At 35.7% G+C, this 23705-nt stretch overlaps 4 protein-coding genes across 8 annotated transcripts; 2 read left to right on the forward strand and 2 right to left on the reverse strand.

Moving 5' to 3' along the window:
• The first annotated feature begins 3652 nt into the window (after positions 1–3652).
• On the forward strand, positions 3653–7584 carry LOC109158010 (magnesium transporter MRS2-I-like). Of its 3 annotated transcripts, XM_019305837.1 has the most exons (12): positions 3654–3867; positions 3989–4277; positions 4371–4400; positions 4484–4634; positions 4772–4893; positions 5841–5915; positions 6027–6254; positions 6341–6385; positions 6542–6586; positions 6898–6927; positions 7045–7164; positions 7264–7584. In XM_019305837.1, exons 2-12 carry the CDS (start codon positions 4017–4019, stop codon positions 7348–7350), a joined length of 1194 nt encoding a protein of 397 aa, XP_019161382.1. In that variant the 5' UTR covers positions 3654–3867; positions 3989–4016; the 3' UTR covers positions 7351–7584. The 3 variants fall into 3 exon arrangements, with proteins under 3 accessions (XP_019161385.1, XP_019161382.1, XP_019161376.1); XM_019305831.1 differs by having other exon boundaries at positions 3654–4277; XM_019305840.1 differs by lacking the exon at positions 6898–6927 and having other exon boundaries at positions 3653–4277.
• Positions 7585–8788: 1204 nt separating this feature from the next.
• LOC109161101 (E3 ubiquitin protein ligase DRIP2-like) lies at positions 8789–14260 on the forward strand. Of its 2 annotated transcripts, XM_019309453.1 has the most exons (8): positions 8789–8990; positions 9134–9378; positions 9893–9992; positions 10895–11222; positions 11330–11775; positions 11888–11938; positions 13323–13395; positions 13753–14260. In XM_019309453.1, exons 2-8 carry the CDS (start codon positions 9264–9266, stop codon positions 13921–13923), a joined length of 1284 nt encoding a protein of 427 aa, XP_019164998.1. In that variant the 5' UTR covers positions 8789–8990; positions 9134–9263; the 3' UTR covers positions 13924–14260. The 2 variants fall into 2 exon arrangements, with proteins under 2 accessions (XP_019164998.1, XP_019164989.1); XM_019309444.1 differs by having other exon boundaries at positions 8789–9378.
• A 120-nt stretch (positions 14261–14380) lies between these two features.
• Positions 14381–15352, reverse strand: LOC109164176 (PRA1 family protein F3-like). Its single transcript, XM_019312946.1, has one exon. The coding sequence runs from the start codon at positions 15033–15035 to the stop codon at positions 14448–14450; it is 588 nt and encodes a 195-aa protein (XP_019168491.1). The 5' UTR covers positions 15036–15352; the 3' UTR covers positions 14381–14447.
• LOC109164194 (ethylene-responsive transcription factor 3-like) lies at positions 14433–16229 on the reverse strand. 2 transcript variants are annotated; one of them, XR_002051396.1, is made up of 2 exons: positions 15578–16229; positions 14433–14443 (listed from the first exon to the last, which is right to left on the reverse strand). XR_002051396.1 is itself a non-coding variant. In XM_019312947.1 (1 exon), exon 1 carries the CDS (start codon positions 16158–16160, stop codon positions 15636–15638), a length of 525 nt encoding a protein of 174 aa, XP_019168492.1. In that variant the 5' UTR covers positions 16161–16229; the 3' UTR covers positions 15481–15635. The 2 variants fall into 2 exon arrangements, 1 of the variants encoding a protein (XP_019168492.1); XM_019312947.1 differs by lacking the exon at positions 14433–14443 and having other exon boundaries at positions 15481–16229.
• Between the last annotated feature and the right edge of the window lie 7476 nt (positions 16230–23705).

The following is a 23705-nucleotide window of genomic DNA, read 5'->3' on the forward strand; positions in this document are numbered from 1 at the left end:
TTTAAAAAACTTGGGGAACAGATTAAATCGCTATTGGCTAAACTATGATGATTTCAAATAGTCTACTGCCGAAGTAGACTATTTCGAACGCTACAATTATATCTTGCAATGAATATAACAACTATTCTTGCAGAGAAGAAAATTTTCCCAGATGATAATGCACCCACCACCCAAAGAAGTGTACTGTTTTGCAAACATTGAGAACTAGTCTCGGGAATATACTACCGGGATTATATGTCAGAGAAATTTCATTAGTAGTAAAATGTATGTAAAAAAAATTAGGCTCTGTTATGATACTACAGCAACTAATTTGATATCATGTAATCCAGACAGGTTATGCTTGGCCATACTAACAGCCCTTATCAATTGATTTATTTGAAAAGGAAATAAAATATAATTTGCGCATCAATCATCACGAACATATTATATATATATACCTTTAGTGTAGTGGCTTGTTGTCATGCTTTTCCTAGTCGCTCTGGATAATTTCTCCTTGACTTGGAAAGAAATGCATTCTTCAATCTCATCCTAAAATATAGTCAATATTTTAGCAAACTTAGCAAACACATTTATATGAGTGAAGAACATCTGATCTGATATATATATATATATATATATATATATATATATATATATATATATATATATACGCATAAACACACACAGATACACACGCACGCAGAAAGTACATACACAGGAAACAAGTAGATAGATCATACGGTATCAAAAAAAAAAAAAAAAGTAGATAGATCATGCATAACCGTAGTTATAATTATTATTTAAATTTAATAAATGTAGTTTGAATAAGGGGGTGCAAATAGCATTTTGACCACCCATTAGGCTATTTGCACCACCTATGTATTTATTATAATTTTTCACCTTTTTAGATTTTCAATGTACTTTATATCCTATTTTAGTTTGAATAAGGGGGTGACGGATCTCTTTTTTTTTTTTTTTTTTTTTTAAAAAAAAAAAAAAAAAAACCCACTGGGTTGCCTTCTCCGGTGAGAAGGCAGCCTTCTCACCGGAGAAGGTGACGGGATGGAGTTTTTTTTTTTTTTTTTGTTAATTTAAAAAATAAAAAACAAATAATAATTTTGACCATATTTAATGCTGGCATTTACACCACCTATAAAGCTATTTGACCTACTAAATAGGTGGTGCAAATAGTAAAATAGGTGGTGTAAATAGAATTACCCAATTATAAACATATAGATTTCTAGAGTTCAAAAATTATAAACATAGTTCTATAATTATGAACATAGAGTTTGTGAATATAGAGTTCAATAATTGTGAATATAAAGTTCAAAATTTATAAACATAGAGTTCAGTAATTATAAACATATAGACTTCTTGAAGACAAACGCCATTAACGGTAAAATAAAGCAAATTTGTTTTTTAATTGACATGGCATCGTTTTCTACCAAAACGACGTCGTTTTAAAACCGCATCCACCTTACAAGGTAGACACGGTTCCACAGCATAATTTGTCGTTAGGTATGGGCTGGGTAATGTTATGGGCTTCTTTTGGCCCATAAAATTAAAATTATATATATATGTTTAGGCTCAAAAACAGTTTAATTATTAAGCAATTCAATTAATGGTGTGGCAAATTATTGTGTGGACCATGATTCGCACCTATGTGAGCCATAACAAAAAATATATTTTTAACATAATAAAAATTATTATTCGTATATTTAATGTATATTATACAAAATAATATATTTTCAGTACTCAAGTAATATACATTTCCTGAATACAATATACATTTTAATATATTAAAAATACATTATTTATATATTAAATGTACATTATTTAATAGCATGGTCCATAGAGCTGTGTGGACTATGGTCAACCCAATAATAATTACTTTTCATAGGTGCAAATCGAGGCCTTGGTAAAGATTGGGCTTTGCATTGAAAATTACTTAGAGCAATGAAATCCAATTTAGCGCAATCCTTTTTTTTTTTTTTTTTTTTTTCTAATGTAAGAACAAAATTGATTTCAACAATGTTACTTTTGTGAATTTGTCACCTAACTTGCAGTAATTAAATATGCATTTTTTGTTATAATCAATGTTCAACTAACATATAAATTTTAAAAATAAACTAAAAATATACTCCGTATACAATATCTAACTCGTTTAAATGTCAAACACTTGAAATGTTACGTACTGTTTTATGAATTCTGTCCACATGTATATCATTAATGTTATTTATTCATTCGTATGAGAGGACCACAGGTGGTCCAATAAAATGCCAAAGGACTTGATCACTTACACAATATATCTGCTCATTTTTCAACACAATATACACACTAGCTAGTACTCTTTGTATTCACTATGTGTTGAAGTATATATTAAACCTCATGAATCATTCTATCCTAAACTTATAAAAGGAGATAAATTAAATTAATTTAATTTTAAGACTTAATATTAATTTGTACATTTTTATGTATAAAGAATCCAACTCAAACCCCCTATATTCGCAGGGGTAATCCAACCCCACTTGCCATTGAAAAATAGTCATATATAAGTGAAATTTCATATCTATTAAACCAATACCCTAAGACACATAAATGACTATATATATATATATATATATATATATATATATATATATATATATATATAAAATTTAGGATCATATGAGAACACTTGTTTAGGTGAGAACGTGAGAACCCATCGAGTGCATTTATCTAATATTTTTTTAATGGTCTACATTAGATTAAGTGTGTGTGAACGCGAATTAAATGTGTGCAAACGCGATTAAGTGTGTTTGCACACATTTAATTCGCGTTTGCACACACTTAATCTAATATAGACCATTTAAAAATATTAAATGGATGCACACGATTTGTTCTCACGTTCTCACCTAAACAAGTATTCTCATTGGAACCCTACTAATATATATATATGTGTGTAATATAATGGTACTAGACTACTAGGCAACACATTTTTCTTTTTCGTATTTTCTTTAATTTCCTTTTCATTGTAATAGAAATATTACATTTATAAAATTCTAAGCATTCTCTTTTAAAATTTCATTCCCAATATTAATCATCTACACAACAATATTCTGAGTTGACAATATCACTCATAATATCATAAATCAATTACAATCCATCCCAATAGAATAGCTCAATTGCTTAATGGGCAAATAGGCAATCTTTGTGATAAATTAGCTCTCATTGTATCATGAATCAATCTCATAGTAACTAATTACCTAATATTGACTAAATAGGAAGTCTTAGTCAATCTAGTATAAAATTGATCACATGTAAATATGTTAATAAAAAATACTCCGTAATACTCAACAACTACAATCTAACAAAAGTAATTGCACAATTCTAGAAGTTAACAAGAAACGATAAAACCACCTCTAGAAGAAATCACGCCAAAGATAAGATGGGTGGGAAGAAGAAGAAAGATAAGATATATGGGATCGTGCAGTATACGCCCCGTCCCTGGAGCGTGGAGAGACAGAAGAATTGGCCTGTGTTTTAGTTGCATGTCGTTTAACGCCATCGGACAGCGCCACAATCAGAGCGCATTAGCCATGCAAACAAACTCAATCCTGCAAGTTATATATACGCTCACCTCCATCGTATCAACCCAATCCCAATCCCAATCCCAATCCCAATCCCACTTGTTTCTATCAATGGCCCCTTTTCTGTACTCCACATCCTGTCCCATTCAAAAAACCACTCATCCCAGATATCATATAATTGCTCCCAGCTCAGTATATATGAGAATTCTTCTTATGAAATAATGAAAATTCTTTACTTTCTGCTTCTTTCAAGGTTATTACAACCTATAGGAGTGGAGGGTTAATTAGTTGTGCTTAAAAATTGAAGCTTTGTTGTTTGGTATGTGAATCTTGACTCTAAAACTTCTTCACTTTCTAGCTACTTCTTTGGAGTGAAAAGACGGAAGGGTTTGCTTAAAAATTGAAGCTTTTTTTGTTTGGTTTATGAATCTTGAGTGTAGATTGAGCAGCTGGGATTAGGCAAAGGAGATGCGGGGTTCTACTAATTCCGCCGCTATCCCAGACCCAGTGGATAATTATTGTGTGCCACTGAAGATGATGAAAAGTTCTGTGTCTAGAAGCTGGATTTTGTTTGACAAGAGAGGACAAAGCGCTATCCTGGATTTGGATAAGCAGGGGATAATGAAACGGGTTCCGATACACACCAGAGATCTTAGAATCCTCGACCCTCTCCTCTCTTATCCCTCTACAATTCTTGGAAGAGAAAAAGTCATTGTTCTCAACTTGGAGGTAGGTAGTGAACTCCATTAATTCCCATCCTTTTTTCTTGTTTGTTTTCAAATTTGCTTCTGAATTTGTGATCCAGTTTTTGTTCGTTCTCAGCACATTAAAGCAATTATTACAACAGAAGAGGTAATATATATATATATAATTCTCCATTTCTCCCTTATCCTTGTTTTTGTCTGGTTAATGATTTAGTTTAATGATTGAGGTAGGTATTACTTCGTGACCCACTGGAGGATAATGTTATCCCGATTGTTGAAGAACTGCAAAGAAGGTTGCCTCTGGCTACTGGCCTAGGTGAAGGAGAAGATGATGAACAACCCCAACCCCAACCTGGGATAAGACCTGATAATGAGCAAACCGGTACACAACAGTTATTCTAGTTATGCTATATATCTCTATTGGCAAGATTAATGATAATCATATTGTTTTAATGGTTTCTCTTTATAGCTCATATATGAACTTGAAATTGAAGTGATGTTATGTGATGTTCAATGTAGAGTTTCCCTTCGAATTTCGAGCTCTAGAAGTAGCGTTAGAAGGTATATGTAGCTCTCTCGACACACAAACAAGAGATTTGGAGACTACTGCCTACCCGGCTTTGGATGAACTGACTGCAAAGGTAACAGATACCCAATTTTTTACGATTTTGCTGAGTGCTAATTGACCTGCTAGCTGCAGAAATGTTATCTTTATTTACCTTGCTTCAATTACTAAAAACCTAAGCAGATAGTTGGATTGCACATTAATTATGTGTATATATATTATATGCCCAACACCTTCAACTCGGTCTTTTCAGTAATCGTGCATTCTTGAATTAGTAATCACCCAAGTTTCCGCTGTTTGGTAGGTTAAGTTGTCCCTGCAAGGTAGTTCATATTAAAATTATTAAGTACTATGTACTGTGTTTAGTGTATGAAACACTTCATCTGTAGCATGCTTTTTTATCAAGATTGTGTAAATAAATTAAAATAAAGTTCAGTGGATGGAGATTGATAAAGAAACCACTAAATCGGGGGGGTCCTGCTTTTGTATATAATATATGTAGTCATGTAAAAAGTAGGTAAGACATTAAAGTTGATTTCCTTGAGCAATTTGTCCTGAAGTTGTGAAGTTACAGCCTGCAATAAACAGCTACTAGAAAAGGCCAAATGCCGTGGACCCTCGTTGTCATTGAAATGTTATTGTTACCAATCATGTACACATGTGCGAGCCGTTTATTCATTAAAGCTCATAACTTTTGCTAATGACCCTTTTTACCATCTTATTGGATAACAAAAAAATGATTGCTATAGATCTTTGGTTTCAAACAAGTTAAGTGGCAAGACTGCTAATATTGCGGTGATTGTCTGTGCTGAAAGATGAACTTTGCAGTTCTGTTGTGAACACGAGAAATGGCTGTAATAGGCTTAGTGTATTACTGTCTATATCACTTGCTTTGGTTCTATATGTGAATATAGGAACTGAATATCTGAAGTGCCAACTTTCACTATTTTGCTGGCATATTGGCTCTTAAATCGCCTTTTTTTAAGGATTATTTCTCAAGGTGTATGTGGCAATAATGTGCAGATTAATAGTCGTAATCTTGATCGAGTGCGTAAACTCAAGTGTGCGATGACAAGATTGACTAGTCGGGTCCAGAAAGTACGTCTTTCTTTTTCTTCTAAGTATGCTCAGCAATCCAGCATTTGAAAGCAAAATAGGCACCATTTGCTTTATAATCTCACAGAAAGGATATATATTCACATCTTCCAGGTGAGGGATGAACTCGAGCAGCTTCTTGATGATGATGACGACATGACAGATCTTTACTTATCGAGGAAACTGGCTGCAGCTGTTTCTTCGCCCGTGAGCTGCAACCTGGTTCCAGACTGGTTCCTCGACTCCCCAACTATAAGCTCGAAATTATCCAGAGCGAGTAGGAAAAGCATGACAACAAGCCTTGGGGAAACTGATGTTGAGGAACTCGAAATGCTGCTCGAGGTTTAATTTCTACATAACACAACTACACTTTCCATTTTATATATCTTCACTCGAAACCTATACGATTCTTGATGTGTATCATGCAGGCTTACTTTGTACAAATCGAAAGCACTATGAACAAGTTAACCACGGTATAAACCTCAATATATAATGCTTGAATTATGGTTTTGAGCCAAAACATGAATATGCATATTATAACAAATTTTTCGTTCAGTTGAATCAGTATGGCTAGATTGATGAACGGTGCACGTATTATGTCTGATCTTAGCTTCTTGCTTAATTTGCAGTTGCGAGAATACATTGATGACACAGAGGACTATATTAATATACAGGTATCCACTTGAACAAGTCTGCATTATATTACTGAAGCAAAATATGAAAGATGATAACTTCATCCATGTTGAGCATATAACCATTAATGTGCAATCCAACTATCAGCTTTTAGTTGAGATGGAGCACATGCTTCAATTATCCAGAATGCAGAATTTCCATACATCTCATTATAAACAGAATTAGGAATTGAAATTGGATTTCGGGATGAAGAAAATAACTCATTTGGATACACTAAATGTATATATATATATATATATATATATATATATATATAATATGTTCGTGACGGTTGATGCTTCCTTCATTGCAGCTAGACAATCACCGGAATCAACTGATCCAGGTGCCATTCTTAACACAATAGTAATTATAAATTTCCAAGGTGTCCATCAACACCGTGTCTATTTGTTTTTGATAAATTTTTCTTGGATTCCCCTAATATGTGGCGGCCTTCCTGAAGCTGGAGCTGTTCTTGAGCTCAGGCACTGTCTGTTTGACAGTGTACTCAATGGTGGCTGCCATTTTCGGCATGAACATCCCACATCAATGGAATGAAAATCACGGTTATCTTTTCAAATGGGTACGTATATATGCATCCTTAAACAGCTAGCCGCCATTGACGACAGTGGTTTTGCATTTGTTCTGGGATTCCGATGTAACATGATGAAGTTCTGTGCAGGTGGTTATCTTCACTTCCATGATCTGTGCTTCCCTCTTCATATCCATAATCGTATACGCTCGACACAGGGGCCTGGTGGGATCTTGATATATACATGCATGAATCGATCTCTTTCTGCCGTCAATTATATTCATCTGTGCATAATTCCAGATTATTGTTTTTCTGCATCCGTTTCTTGATTGTACCGCTATTTCAGTGTATAATAATTGAAGAAGTAATCATTGAAAATTTAGCCAATCTGATCAGGCACGTGAAATCCACGTGTTGTAGGACGAGGGAAACTCATGACTAGTATGCAAGGGTGTGTAAATATTCTTATTATATTCGGAATAATAGTCTGTAATCATACAAGAAAGATAGACCGTAGGATGAATTTCTCATTATTCCCATATAACTGAGAGAGTTTGGATACTAATCAAATTTGTAACTTTCTGTTACAAAAATCATGCTTTACTCATCTGAGGTTTCTTTCGAGCCATGTGAAATGCATGTGCAGTGTTATGTGCCCCAATATATCAAATTAAATTATTAATCCAAAAAACATGAATGGATAATATTTTTTCTCTTTTGAAATAAAAATAAATTAAAGTTTGAAGTAAAAAATTTGAGTTGTTACTCAACATTTTTTAGAAGCCTACCTATATATATAGAATTATATAAAGCCATTTATATTGACAATTTTGTTGGTTCAAAATTCAAACCCAATAAATAATGTCACAATGGACTTTGAAATTTTGAATAATAATCAACACCATACATTTTCATATATTACTTTAACCAAACACATTATTATATGTGTGATTTTATAAAAATTTTAATGCTATTAGTAGTAATACATATAACTAAGTATATTATTTTTAATTGTATAAGACACATTTAACACCGATAATGATCGAGTGTGTGATAGTACAATACCATTGTGACAAAGTATCTTGTTAACTAGATAAGTGTAGGTTAGCCCATTCGATTCGATGCAAAATGTTTGTAGTTATAGATCAGTCCTCTTGAATCTCAATCACTATTGACTGATCGAGTATTGTATATTTGTATAAGTTTTTTTACATAGTTTATTTAAATAATTGAATTTCATTGACATGACAGATAATCATTAGTTATAAAAAAGAAGGTTCATTATTTTGTTACGCGTTGTTCATCATTTCCCACATCATTGTACCTAACGTCGAACCCAGCTAACACGCTTTATCACTCCGACTGTACTTTTTCCCTCTTCCTTAACTTTGCGTTTGGTTCATTCCCTTCCAACATTTTTATCCCGAAAACGACGAGTGTGTTTCACGCCCCCGTCGTTGGGTGACGCGGCGGATTTATCACTTCCTCAAAAAGAAAAAATAAATAAATATCCGAGTCAGCATAACCCCATCATTGAGCTAACATGCGCCGTCCACGCGCAGGTTCACACCTCCCCTGCCCGTCTCGCAAGTCATTGACCCGGCGCATTATATCTCCGTCCGGAAAATATATATAAAAAAAGGAGAAATTAAATTAGGTACTGAAAAATGGAGAGAAAAAAAAAAATTTATAAATTTCGTACGAGATAAAATGGGAAGAATTTACTGCATTTGAGCTCATGCCATTATGAGCAGACGCCTCTCTCGATTTCGTCTCCAAAGATCCGCAAACGGACAGAGATCATCTCCGGCGCAACCTCCTTCCGCCGCCGACTCACCGGCCGCAATCGATCCAATCCTCAATCCGGATATTCCGAGGTTTTTTCACCTGTGTAGACTCGAATCTATTGCATTTCGTTGTACTGTATTATAATTTCGTATGTTGTGTTTGAGCGTATAATGTATGCAACGGATGGGGGGAATTTCGGACGTAAATCGCATGTTTCATGTGCTGTTGCTAGCATGCACCGTTTGACTACGTCGAGATTTGACGGCCTCTGAGGAGAGAGGGGTTTCGAAGGTACAGTTCGAGAGTGAAGAGTCGAGAGGGCTGATAGAGTGAAGAAGGGAGAGAGAAAGAGAGAAGGTGAGATGTCGAATCAAGTGGTGAAGGTGAGGAGAGAGACGATTGCGGCATGCATGACATGCCCTCTTTGCAATAAGCTCTTCAGAGACGCGACTACCATTTCCGAATGCCTTCATACGTGTGAGCCTCTATTTGTCTCCCTCTATGATTCTCTCCCTTTCACTTCAATTCAATTTTCGTTGAGTTCGTGATTCGATATTATTTGAATTCGATTTGTCGTTGATTTTCTGGTGAATTGATGTGTGTGTTGTATACGATCTGGGGTTGCTATATTTGCATTGGGTTATCTGGGTTAAACTTTGATTGCCTTTTAGTGATCTGGATGTTTGGTATCTGTTCACCCGTATTAATTTTTGATGAACTGAGTGTATTTCAATATGCTTACTTTTGAAGAACTAAAATCTCAGTTTGAAAATATAGGTCAACGAGCTAAATTTTGTAGTTGTTTTATTTTGAGTATTTGTGGATTAATTTGAATGTCTAATAATTTTTTTTAATGCTTTATTGTTCTTCATTTTGATATGGTTGAAAAATCAAGCTGCAATGAATGCTACATGACATATATTTGAAATTGGTAAGGTTTGTCTTGTGGATAGAAATCCTTTGACAGTCCACCTGGTGAAACTTTACCCAGTTTGCAGGAAATGTATATATAAGAAGCTCTCAGATGAGGAGTCGGAATGTTGCCCAATATGCAACATTGACTTGGGTTGTGCCCCAGTGGAGAAACTGAGGTCAGACTCTTTCCAATTTTCCATAACTCCTCACCATCTCTTCACTTTCTCTCCTAATTCTTAAACATCAAAATGTATTCTTAAACATCAGACTCTTTCCAATTTTCCATAACTCCTCACCATCTCTTCACTTTCTCTCCTAATTCTTAAACATCAAAATGTATTCTTAATGTAGTCTTGGGATTTTGTCAAGACACGTTTATCTACTGCCAACCATATTTAAATCTAACAGCAATTTGAAATGAATAAGTGGAACTTATGACTCTTAACATGGTAATATACAAAAAAAATTCAGGGGAGATGCGGATAGGTATTTCTGTGCCTCTGTGGTTTTCAAGTTCTTTCCACCAAGTCACTCTTTTTTAAACTTTGATGTTGATTTGTTTGGATTCCAATAATAACCGAATTTTTGGTGCCCTTGTAGTTTCTTTAGTACAGGAGTTAATGACAATGCAGTGTAGGAGGTAAAAGGAATGACAGGATGCCCTTTATGATGATGTGATGAGATGAAATCTATTGATTGGATAAATATAAGAAGCTGAGCTAAGACCATAGTGATCAACTATGATTTTAACACTCCCTTCCACAAAATTTTGTACTGAGATCTTGAATGTGTCAGAGTGAGAGACTCACTTAGGTGATTATGTTGATTTCTCAATTAAAATGGAAAGTTGTGTATAGGGTATAGAAATAGCCACTAAGGAGGAACTTGATAATAGATAGGGTGTATAGTCCTTTTCTCACTCCATTTGCATCAGTCTTTACTTGACTTTTAATGTCTATTTACCAACATTAGCTCTTCCTCCTTTTGCATGCATGTATGCACGTGCTTTTGTTGGTATGAAATTCACATATATGGAATATGATGGTTGGAATTAATCAATTGCTCTTTTTGGTTCCAGGCCAGATCATAATTTGCAAGATGTAAGGGCCAAGGTCTTCCCTTATAAGAGGCAAAAGGTGAAGGCACCTGAACTTGTGCCTTCAGTTACATTACCAGTGAGGCGAAAGGAGAGATCACTGTCATCATTAGTGGTTAGCACACCCAGGGTATCCGCACAGTCTGGGATGACTGGAAGAAGATCAAAGTCTATTGCTAGAAAACCATTACGAGGATCCACTTTTTCTATTGAGAAGCTTATAAACAAAGAGGAGGGCTCTGCTGAAGATCAGCCTGAGAACTCTACGTCACCTGAGACTCTGGACAAATTCACCCAGAATGTGAGACAGGTAGAATAATGTTGTCTTGATACTTGGCATGTACCGTATTGTGCTTCTTATGGTGTTTCCCTTTTCTCAGCATTATGTTTATACTTTTTTTTATGTTCCTTTTCTAGAATGTTACCAATGCTGAGCCAGATAACCATCCTACACCCGATAAAGAAACAGAAAATGACGCTGAACAGTGGAAAGGGAAAGTCGATATGTGGAGACCATTAAATTGTTTGGTCGAAGCTGCAAATCGAAGTAAATCTTCAAGGTTTATGCCACAGGGTTCTGCTGTAAAATCAGAACCTTCACATGTTGCCGACATTGATGGTCATGCCCGTAAAACTAAAGTTAAAGAGCATGGACACAAGTTGAAAGTTCAAGATGAAAAGATTAACAGTGGTTCTACTCCTCCAGAATCAGAAAAACCTAAAAAATTGCGAAGAATTCGAAAGAAGGCACCAACTTTTCGGGACTTTAATATATTCCCTAATGCTGTAATTGATAATGCAAGTGCTAAATTTGAAAGAAGGATTAATCCAATTTGGTTCTCGTTAGTGGCATCTCAAGACCAGTGAGGATCTGCTTTATCTCTATTAATTTATTAATTTTGAATTTTGATACAGCATTTACATTTACTCATGTTATCTCCTGCTTGTTCTCATATTCTCCAATCATTTGTTCAGGGAAGGAGATGCACCCTTGCCTCAGATCTCTGCAAATTACTTGAGAATTAAGTGAGTACCTTTTTATTCTGTCCTTTTCATAGCTAGGTTGGTGATGCTAACTTGACAAATTTATACTCCATTGCAATGCCTGACTTTTGAGGTTTAAACATACATTTTACAGTGATTTTTTTTTTTTCAGATTAATTTCTTTGACTTTTAGATATTCATTAGAAAGGAAATACCCTTGATCCAATGATCATCAAGTAGATAATTGATTAGGTGCAATCTATATGGTGTTCTAAGATCCCATAAGAGGGTAAATAAAAAGAACTCCAAATGTGTATTATACCCCAGTGCAGCTCTGTGAAGTTGTTTTAGTATTATGTAGGCTGCTCTATAGAGTCTGTACACTCTTGACTCAAATTGTTCTCTTGTAGACAAAATTAGTTTGGTGAGTATCCCACAAAATAGATCTTTTTAAATTTCATTTAACATACTATTTTGATATTACTCTTGTCAGTGTTTGTTTTGTTACCGAAATCTGCATTGTTTCTTTTCACAGTAGGCAGTGTCTATTGTGGACTATGCTGAAATTTTAACATAGGATCAGTTTCTATTTACTTTTAAATATTCAGCAAAAACAATTCTTGTAATCTATTGTCCCTGTATGCGGAGTATTAGTTTCTTGCTGAAAATCAGCTTTACAGTGTTCCAAAGCTGTAAAATCGGGGTCTGTTTCTGTCAGCTGGGTTCTTAGGCCCCAAAATTAGTACAGACCATCACACATCTGATAAGGAAGCTGAACACACTAGAAGGGCAAGTAACACCACAGAGAAGATTGTTTTTGGAAAACAAAAACCAAGTATCTCTTGGGTTATCAGCATACTTCTTTAGTGTAGTCTCACATTATCATGCTATGTGTTTGAGAGAATTCTCATGCAAAGGGACCATCATCTTACACATTTGTAAAACTATTTACCAATTCCCATAATCTCTTGGGTTATATACTAGGCTTGTTTTAATCTCCAGACAAATTCTAAATGCCTTAAGTAAACTCAGTTTGCTTTTGCTTTATATATATTTGAAGTACCATATTTATTACTGTTATCAGTGAGCTGTCATGAATGATATCAGTTCTTGTGCCTTCACTTTCTTGAAAGGGAGGAAAATAATGACAATTAAGTGATTTCTTGTATAAATATGTTCAAGATTTAGATTTCAGTTTCAGTGCTTCCAATTAAGTTGAAGCTGCACAGGATTTTAATGAAACACATATAACATCCAGTGAATAAATAATATAGAATAAAAATTGAGGAAGTATTGAAATTGAAATCCATTACCCTAAAATGGGGATGAGGAACCTGGTGACATGCCCGACTCTTTTTTTCATTGATATGGTACGACTTGAGTGATTCAAGATGGCTTGTGTGTTTATTTGGTTGTTTTCTGGCAGGGATGGGAGCATTCCAGTTTCTTTCATCCAAAAGTACCTTGTGCGGAAGTTGGACCTCATGAGTGATGATGAGGTATGTCCCTCATCATTTGGTTATTTATTTTTTGGATTTTTGTTAGCAATCATGTGTGATCTTAGCTAATTCAATCTGGGAATGTGAAACTCATTTGTGATTAGAGGTATCTTTGTTACTCAGTTGAATTTAACAAGGTCTTAGATTCACCAAACTAAAGTAGTCAAATGGGTTGTTTGTTTTCACAATGAATGTATGGGCTTCAGCATCGTCTATACCTCCAATCGCCTATTAGTAGCACGTCTTGAAAAGATCATGTCTTTACTAGGAGACACGAGTACAATAAGTGCAGATACTATAGTCATCAAATTTTCAGTCTTACACTGTGCTGACAACAACAATTTGATTTATACACAGGTTGAGATTAGATGCATGGGGCAGTCGGTAGTCCCAACATTGCAGCTGAATAATTTAGTTGATTTGTGGCTCCAAACAGCAAGTTCAGACAGGCTACCAGCAAGGATTGGTACATCAGCAAAAGAGTTCGTGATGGTGTTGGTTTATGGTCGCAGAGTTCCAGCTTCTTGAAGCCATTCATTTTTTTCTTTTTCCCGCTTTCTCCTGCCGTTTCAACAACGGCGAAGAATTGGTGTTAGCATATGGTCCGAGAGTTCCTTCTTCTTGAAGACACTCGATTTTCATTTTCCTGCTCTCTCTGTTCTTTCAATAATCTTGATTGCGTTTGCACCCAACAAAGTATGGAAATATGGATTGCCCATTGAACTAGCACAGAGGCGTTTAGGATAGGTTCTCAATGTGTGTTTGTTGTGTTTACTGTGGTATTGTATGATAAATTGTACCCTATTGTACTCTCTAGCTATCATTCTATCAATCTAAGACTCTTAGTAGTGCTACTATTTTGAGTGGTTTCCCTACTTTTGATTACTTCATATTGTTGAAGGATATATAGAGCATAACTGTTAATAATTTGCGCTTTTGATTACTTCATATTGTTGAAGGATATATAGAGTATAACTGTTAATAATTTGCGCAAAACCCAAATTGGGTATTTCCATATGAAATATGATGAAAGCAAGTGTTACAAAAGCTTTTCAAACCAACACTACCCTAGTGGGGACCACTCGAGAGGTGGTACCAAAGAAGGGGGGGAGCATTGCGCCGCCGGCAGCTTCATCTTCTTCGAGATACAAATCTTCAGTGGCTCTAAACGCCGCGTGCAGGGTAACAACCGCCGCCCCTATCAAAACGGACAGGAAAACGTTGAGCGAAACGCCGGTCATCCCCAAGCTCACCACCGTGACTACGCTGAGAACGCTCAACACCGCCCTATCCTCGAACGTCTGATTGAAGATAACCAGCGGCTCTTCGCGGAAGAAGTAGAGGGAGAGCCAGGCGACGAAGACGACTAAGAAGACTATCATCGAGACAGGGTGCCAGATGAGGCTGAGGAAGAGTACGAGAAGCATTACGACGGCGTAGTTGACGCGGAAATAGTAGAGGTTCCGTCGGAGCCTCGCCGCGAGATCGGGGAGCGAGAGCGGACGAGAGTACGAAGATAGGTTACCGATGAGCTGCCGCCACGGCCGCAGCGGCGCGAAGCACGACTGCGTCCTGGACTTGGTAGGGCTAAGGATTGGGGAGGCGCCGCTCGCCGGAAATGAGTGGTAACCGCTTTGCATTGCAGATTTGCAGATGAAAACTCGCTTCCGCTCGATGTAACTGAGCAACAAAAGTATCACTGGTTACGGTTGTTAAAGTCTCTGAAGAAACTGGTGGTAGGTGGACGCGAGAGAGGGAAATCAAAGAAACCAAACTAAAACAACACTATTACTAATTTTCACATTTTTTTTAATGTTCTTGAAAAAGGTAAACTTAATCTACAGTAGTATATAAACATGATTATGCAAATTCTTACCATATCCTGTGGGCACCAAAAAGATTACAATGTTATGATATCATTTTTTTTTAAATAATAAATACTATTTTTTCTAATAATTCAGATAAAATTATCTTTGGTCATTTTCTATTTTTCTTCATACTTTAGTCTCCTAATCATGTGTTTGAGAACTTTGAACTTTAAATTGCTTTTTTAGGCAATTTCCCATGGCTATTTGAGCAAAACACAAAAGCCAATGCAAATTTTCTATTGGGCTAGTGAGCAGAAATGGGCTGAACTCCATTGACAAACCTATAAGAAGGGCTAGGCCCATTAACATAGAACATTATATCAACAAAATAAGTCGGCCCACGGCCTAGACTTTGGGCTATTGCACGGCCCATCATAGGAGCGGCGGCGGTGAGTTCAGATCGAACGAGAGCGGTTTCTTGACTTTCTTCTCAGTTCTGAGCTGCTTTTCACGCTCACTCGTAACCACACCGACTACCGTCTCCAGCTTATATCCTGTGTACTCCGAACGCGGCGGCGTATCCTCGGCGGCGCTTGGAAACCACGGCGGCGGGAGCCACTGCGGGACGGTTGTTGCTGAGCTGAAGTCTGGAACGATAGGAGCAGGCTCCGCATGCACCGGAGAGAAGCAGGATAGACCGTCGAGGTCGAAGTTAGTTTTGGCCTTGGTACCGCGGAGACTCCTCGCCGCCTCGTCGTAGGCGCGGGCGGCCTCTTCCGCCGTGTCGAAGGTGCCGAGCCACCGCCGTGTCTTCGTCCAAGGATCGCGAATCTCTGCGGCGTATCTTCCCCACGGCCGCTTCCGCACGCCTCGAAAGTGATGAGACTCCTTCGCGGATCTCCCCGCCGGCGATACTCCCTGAACGGTTCCTCGTTCGGTTGTATTACCGGCCACCATTAGTCTGACAAACCGCAAAACAAGGTGTAAACAGAAGAGAAAAAGAGTAAGAGAGAGAGAGAGTTAGGAGCGAGTGCGATTATGGTGTGCATTTATAGACGGGAAAAACTTAGTTAAGTTATTTTTAATTTAATTTTTTTATATTATGTTAAATTTAGTATTAATATATACGGAGTAAAATTTATATATATAAAAGTATTATTAACCACACAAATTAAATTTAAAAATAATCAATAATATTCCATACATATAAAAAAAAATTGTTAAATGAATAGTAAGTATGAGAGGTAAAATGTGACAAAGTGAGTACAAAAAATTTTGAGTTAGTCCTGAAAATATGATTGAATGTGTGAAATTATTCAATTCTCGTCTACATTCTTTCAACTGAATTGTAATTTGATTACACCACTTTGATCAAGTTCCTAGGCTAATTACTCCACTATTGTGTATAGGGCTGTTAACGAATCGAACATAAATGAACGGAGATTGTTCATTTTTGTTTGTTAAAGTTTTTGAATATGTTCGCGAATGTTAACAAATACTAATGAACGCTTAACGTGAATGCTTAATGACTAAATATATGAACATGTTCATAATTACAATCCATTCATGAACAAGAAATAATATATGTTCACATAAAATAACCAAACAAGTAACACAACTACAAACAAATACTAAACGAACACAAATTAGCTTGTTCACGAACATTATTAAACGAACACTAAACGAGCTTGTTCACGAACATTATTAAACGACCACAAACGAGTTTGTTCACGATCTCTTAGCAAACGAACTTACAACTGTTCAGATTCTGTTCATTTATAAATCGAGCTCTAAATTTTGTTTGTTAATGTTCATTTACCTTAATAAACGAACACTTTCCGAACACAAATACAAGTAGTTTATCAAAAGTTCTTTTCGCTAACACTCCTAGTTATGTAGTATAATTTTCGTAAATCTTATTAAAAAAAAAAAAAAAAAAAACTCCGTACAATTTTAGTCAAACTTAGAGCTAGGAAGTCAATTTACTGCGGGCAGTGACTCTTGTCAGTACGCAGTAGCCGTTCAGTGTAGCATTCATGGTGAGTCGTCGTAGAATAATCCATATATATATATATATATATATATATATATATATATATATATATATATATATATATATATATGTATGTATGTATGTATATCCCAATTGCGAAATTTTGACCAAATGTGTGCCTCGATTTTTTCATCTCTTTTTGGTGCGACGAATTTGATCCATTTCTTCTACTTCCGTGTTAATTCAAAACTGGTCTGGGGAATCAATTTTGGACTATTATTTGAACTAATCCATTAATGACACGTTTAATAAATGTAACATTTTTCATTAGAATCACTACGTATTATGCAAGTTTGTTTAGTGTGCATATAAAGTAGCGATCTAGTCAAATTAGATAATTGATATATTTTTAGTAGTATATTTTATTCATTCGATGTAATTTGTAAACTATTAAATAGAACATAATTTATCCCGTGAATATTTTAGAGTAATGACTACTTTATTATTCTTAACAAAAATTGTTGAAGTAGTTTGATTTATAATTAAATAGCAATTTATAACGATAACACCTAGCCACATTTGGCCTAGGTTATTTAAACAAAAACTGATTTTGCACTAAGAGTATCATCAATAGTTATAGTTTTTAAAGAGTTTTTGCATGTATGATTAGGAAAGATTTACGTGCTCGAGTTGCGCGTCATGCGAGGCACAACTGCCTGTCTCCTTTCTTGGTGGGGCCCATTGTATTGACAAAAATCAAGCTCCTTCATATGAGATTTCGTTTACTCTCTCCTTCACTTCAGCATGGGCTTCTCAAAAACCATACTATTAAGCACTGTTGGGATGCCATAATCTTACTACAGAAAATTGAATACCATCTAATTGCGCAAAAGTCAAGTATTAGACAAATTCTACCTACATTCTACTAGTTTCACATGCAACATAAAAGTAATATAATAGTTATATCAACCATAGCGGGAGAGAATTATATTTATGTCAAACCATAATACGATTCAATCTAATAAGCATTTTTTATATGGTTATATATCTTTCTTACTTTCTTCTTCTTCTTCTTCTTTTTTTTTTTTTTTTTTTTTTTTTTTTTGCATTGTTTCAACAACAATCTAATAACTAAAAGTAATGTTATATGTATTAAATTTTGTATGGTTAAAATATTATTTTGGTTCCTATGTTATCATTGAGCAATCAATGTTATCACTTTTTTTTTTTTAATTTAACCTATATTTTTTTTAATGTTAATCTATCCATTTATTTATTAAAAAAAATTAACATTTTGACCCAATCCTTTGGTCTCATCATCAATATATATAACTTGTTACTTTAATTTACATATAAAAATTAAAAATAACTTTATAGGTTCTAGAAAATGCAGTACTGATAAAGTGAGCAGAAGTTTAGAGTGATAATATAAAATGATCGGATAAAAAAACAAATAAGCATTAATACAATTTATATACAATCGGTAAAAATTCAATGCGACAATTTTTAAGTTAAAATATGCCACAATTACCTCCCACAATTAGCAATAAAATGTTAACGGTAATCTAATATTATCGATATTGGTAAACATCAAGAAGTGATTTTAATTTGTGAAAATAACATTTTTCAACACACATCACTTAATTATTTAGTCAACATTATATTACATTAGCTTTTTCTCATAAAAATTTTTAAAATGTGGGAAAAAAAGAAGTTACGGAGTATGTTCTTATGTACAGGTACAAAGTACACACAAATGAATCTGAAGGTACCGGTCAAAGAGTGTGATGGCCAACCATAAAACTAATAAGTGGACATAAAATTCTTTAAAAAAAAAAAAAAAAAGTATTGAAATGCTTGTGTTCCTAAATCCTAAAAAGTGAATTTATTAAAAAAAAAATTCTAAAAAGTGAAATTAACGTAAAAATAAATTTGTAAAAGAGTATCGAAAGAGTTGTCGAGTATGTGTGATATGACTCTTATATCTTTTAAGTTTGTCGCATATGATTTTCTTAGTGCAGTTTACATTTTTCGTATAATTTCAAGGCTATTACGCAGTAGCAGATTTTTCACATATTCAAATAATGATGGCATGTTTGACTCGTCATCCAACAAATAATTTTTTTTAATTATAATAAAAAACAAATGTGGATATGAATAGAATTGCGTCATCATTTACGTAAAACTTGGAATTTAGATCATCCAAAGTGCCTTAATAAATGGCATAGAACTATAGAAGTAGATGCTTTAATCTCATTCTGTCACGCGATTTTAACAAAACCAAATACTTTTATTTTATAACAAAAATAATAATTAAACATGGCATGTTAAAAATAATTCAAACTTGGATAAAATTAAAGTTATTAAAATTTTATTGTGAAAACGAAGTTAAATTATTTATATAATTCTTTGTAGGTATATGTCTTAACTCTTTGTTTTATTTTTATTTTATTTTTTTTTAATTTTTGAAGGGGTAGAAGGAAAAGATTATACTCAAACTAAACTAGTCACTTAAAGAGCAAATCTTCGAACGGTCAAGAGGCGCACAACTTATCATCTAACAAACTATGCTAAAGATTCAAAGACTGAGCAAACACTCAAAAACGATGAGTATAGCATATAGATAATGATGTTTACATGATTTATTTCACAAATTATTTTTTCAAAGAAAAATGACAATTTTAGTTCTATAGTTACAAACTTACAATCAAAATGTAAATTTAGTCCTCACTGAGTGTAAACGGCTCAAATCAAGAAGCTCCCAAAGGGGTCCAACTTAAAATTTTGTAATTATCAAGTCAATTGTTCGATTAACTTCGTTGTAATTGTTCCTCATCTTTTATCTTTGTTATTTGTGTAATAATTAATTTAATAATATATTCTAAAATTTGATCACGTGTTTTATTTTCTCTTTGTAATTGTCTCGCTCTAAAGTCATTCAATCAACTAGTATAGGTTGGGCATCTATTTCTTCTGCCACACAAGTCTTTCCAAGCACTACTTATGTATTAATTGAAAAAGTGGATTATATTGGGATTAGAGCACGAGGGAAAAAAGAAATATTCCCACCCCACAGTACACTCCGGGGAGAGTCAATGGCGGCTTCAAACAAGCCTAAGTCCAAAAAAAAAAAATACGGAGTATTTGTTTAAAGCAATGTGTGGCTTTGACATTAGAGGGCGGTTGGTTAGAAACAACGAATTATGAGAGAAAGAAATTATAATTTAGTATGAACATCCGAAAAGAATAAGATGTGAATAAAGTAGGAATTCAAATTACGTTGTTTGGTAAGGAGATACCATTGAAATTGAGAAGAAAATGAGTGGTATAATGACTAAAATACTGTTGTGTAATAATAATAATAATAATAATAAGGGAAAAAGGTCAAATAGGCCATCGAACTTTAGCTTAAAAGTCAATTAGGCCCCTAAATTTTTTAAAGGTGCAATTGCACCCATCAACAATTCATTAAGGTGCAATGAAGCCCAAAATCAATTTAACGACCTGCTATCACAGGTCATTAGGGTTCAGGTCACCTTCTAACGAATTTTCCAACAGGAAAAAAGTGACTGATGACCGACCGACGAAATTTCCGGGCAAAAAAAGTAACCAGCGACCGACAAACGGTCGCCGGTCACGGAGAATGTCATTTTTTTTTTGTCGAAAAATTCGTCAGAAGGTGGCCTGAACCCTAATGACCTGTGATAGCAGGTCATTAACCTAATTTTGGGCTTCATTGCACCTAAATGAATAGTTGATGGGTGTAATTGCACCTTTAAAAAGTTTAAGAGCCTAATTGACTTTTAAGCTAAAGTTTAAGGGTCTATTTGACCCTTTTCTCTAATAATAATAATAATAATAATAATAATAATAATAATAATAACCAAAGATAGTAATGTTATTTCATCTTTTTTTCTTCCTCGCATCCACTGAATTGCAATTTATGTAGAGTTTAGGGTTTAGAGGGTACCTCATGAATTGCAATTCAACAAAAAGTGAGAATTATAATTCGGCGAAATTGTCCCTTCAACCAAAAATGTAATTCACTTTGTTCATGAAATTTTAATTCATTTACAATCAAATTACATTGTACCAAACATGCCATTAAAATATTTTTTAAATAAATATTTAGGATTTTGGAATGCAATGTGTCCTATGATTTGACGCGGTGAGTTAAACAAACACGGAAATGGCGGCGAGGGCAGCACGTGACGCTGAATTCCAGTTTATGCAGACCAGCCGGCAACCTGGGACTCTACTTTTATCTATCTTTGTGACCCTACATGACGACACTCCCCATGCCGATGCTACTATGCCTATGCCTCCTTAGATTTTAAAAAAAAAATATAAATCAAGTTTTGATCTCATTAACCCATCTTAAATAGATTGGAGAAAGTAAATCAAATTAATCTAATTTCAAAACTCAACTCCAAATTTGCCCGTAAATGGGTTAATCTCGTGCTCTTATGTGTGAACTCGGTCACATACAATATTGTGGTTAATTGAGATGTGGTGGGGTCGGTGGTGTCAACTCGGGGTATCCGCCAAGGTGATCCAATTTCCCCGTATTTATTTATAATATGCGCGGAAGGGTTGTCTCTACTTCTACAACAGGAAGAGACTCGAGGTAATATACATGGCATTCGGGTGTCTAGGACAGCCCCGCCTGTATCAAACCTCTTTTTTGCCGACGATAGTATGCTTTTTTTCAAGGCAACTATAGGGGAAGCGCAAAAAGTGCAAGAATGCCTAAAATTGTACAGTTGCGTTTCAGGTCAAGTGATTAATTATGCTAAATCCAACATAATGTTCAGTGCTAACACAGAGCCGGGCATACGAGAACAGGTGTCCGGAATTTTTGGGGTACAACAAGTCGAAGATTTTGGAAGGTATTTAGGCTTACCATCCTTTCTGGGTCGCAACAAATCTCTGGTTTTTAAATTTATTGAACAGCCACTGCGTGACAGGATATGTACATGGCAGAAGAAATTGTTGTCCAGGGCCGGGAAAGAAGTACTTCTGAAGAGTATTGCACAGTCTATGCCGATATTTGCCATGTCAGTGTTTCTACTCCCGAGAAGCGTCTGCGACTCGATTGAGAAAATGATGAACCAGTTTTGGTGGAAGAACGGGTCTACCAACGGCCGAGGCATACACTGGATGTCCTGGTCTCGTTTAGCAGTTCCTAAACACTTCGGTGGAATGGGTTTCAAGCGTCTCAATGAATTCAATAGAGCGCTCCTGGCTAAGCAAGGGTGGCGACTTATTACTCGGCCAAACTCATTAGTAAGCCGGCTCCTAAAAGCGAGGTATTTCCCTAACACCGATTTTCTTGAGGCAAATAGTGGCAATAATCCGAGCTACCTTTGGAGGAGCATTCTAGCAGGCCGGGAACTGTTACACCAGGGACTCATTCGACGGATTGGGGACGGCAACGGCACACTAGTGTGGGGCCATAATTGGGTAGCTGATGCTTGCAACGTTCCTCTATCTACGCCTTGCGCTGAACCTTTGCGGCATACCAAGGTAAGCCAACTGATGACCGAAGAAGGTGATTGGGATCTAGAGGTCCTCAGAGATATATTTTCGTTGCAGGACGTGGAGAGAATTATTAAAACTCCAATATCCATACACTACCCTGATTCTTGGTGTTGGGCGAACGATATGAGAGGCCTATACTCGGTTAAACAAGGTTACCAGACTTTGACAGCTGCGACACTGACTCAAAATTCATCCCACGAATTCACTGAATGGAGGAAACTCTGGAATATTCCAGTCCCACCAAAAGTAATCAACCTGTTATGGCGCGGCGTCTGGGGAATTCTGCCAGTTCGTGAGAGTCTGAAGATGAAAGGAATTTGGATAGGAGGCGGCTGTCCTCTATGCACATCCGATGTCGAAACGATCGAGCATTTATTTCTTGAGTGTTTAGTCGTGAGGCATCTATGGGGGACGGACAACATCCTCCAAGGATCGACGTTTGCAGGTTATATTAATACTGCGTTAACAACACTGTCCCAGTCATCTTTGGTGTATTTAGCGGCGCGGACTTTGGTGATCTGGAATACAAGAAATAATGTTATTTGGCATGATAAGGCTTGGACCGTGGAAGGGCTTAAGCGTCAGGTAGCTGAGCTTGCTGCAACCTGGATGGAAATTTTGTCACCGGCGAACAATGGCCGCCTCCGGATAGTCTCTTTACCGCCGACATGGACGCCACCACCGACCGGATCCCTGAAATGCAACATAGATGCGGTCGTGTCTGCTAGCGGCATTTTTTATGGAGCAATAATCCGGGATCACTTGGGACATTTTGTGGCTGCCCGAAGCGGAAGACTTCAAGGTGTTCATGGACCATACTGTGCGGAAGCTTTAGCAATCAAAGAAGCTTTAACATGGATCAAGTCCAGATCTCCAGCGAATTACATTTTGGAGACCGACTTGCTTAAATTTTTGTAACAATTTTAATTCGGTTAGTCAAGATTTGTCCTATGTAGGTTTGGTTATCA

The sequence above is a fragment of the Ipomoea nil genome, unplaced genomic scaffold (assembly GCF_001879475.1).
Source record: "Ipomoea nil cultivar Tokyo-kokei standard unplaced genomic scaffold, Asagao_1.1 scaffold0302, whole genome shotgun sequence".
NCBI lineage: Eukaryota > Viridiplantae > Streptophyta > Magnoliopsida > Solanales > Convolvulaceae > Ipomoea > Ipomoea nil.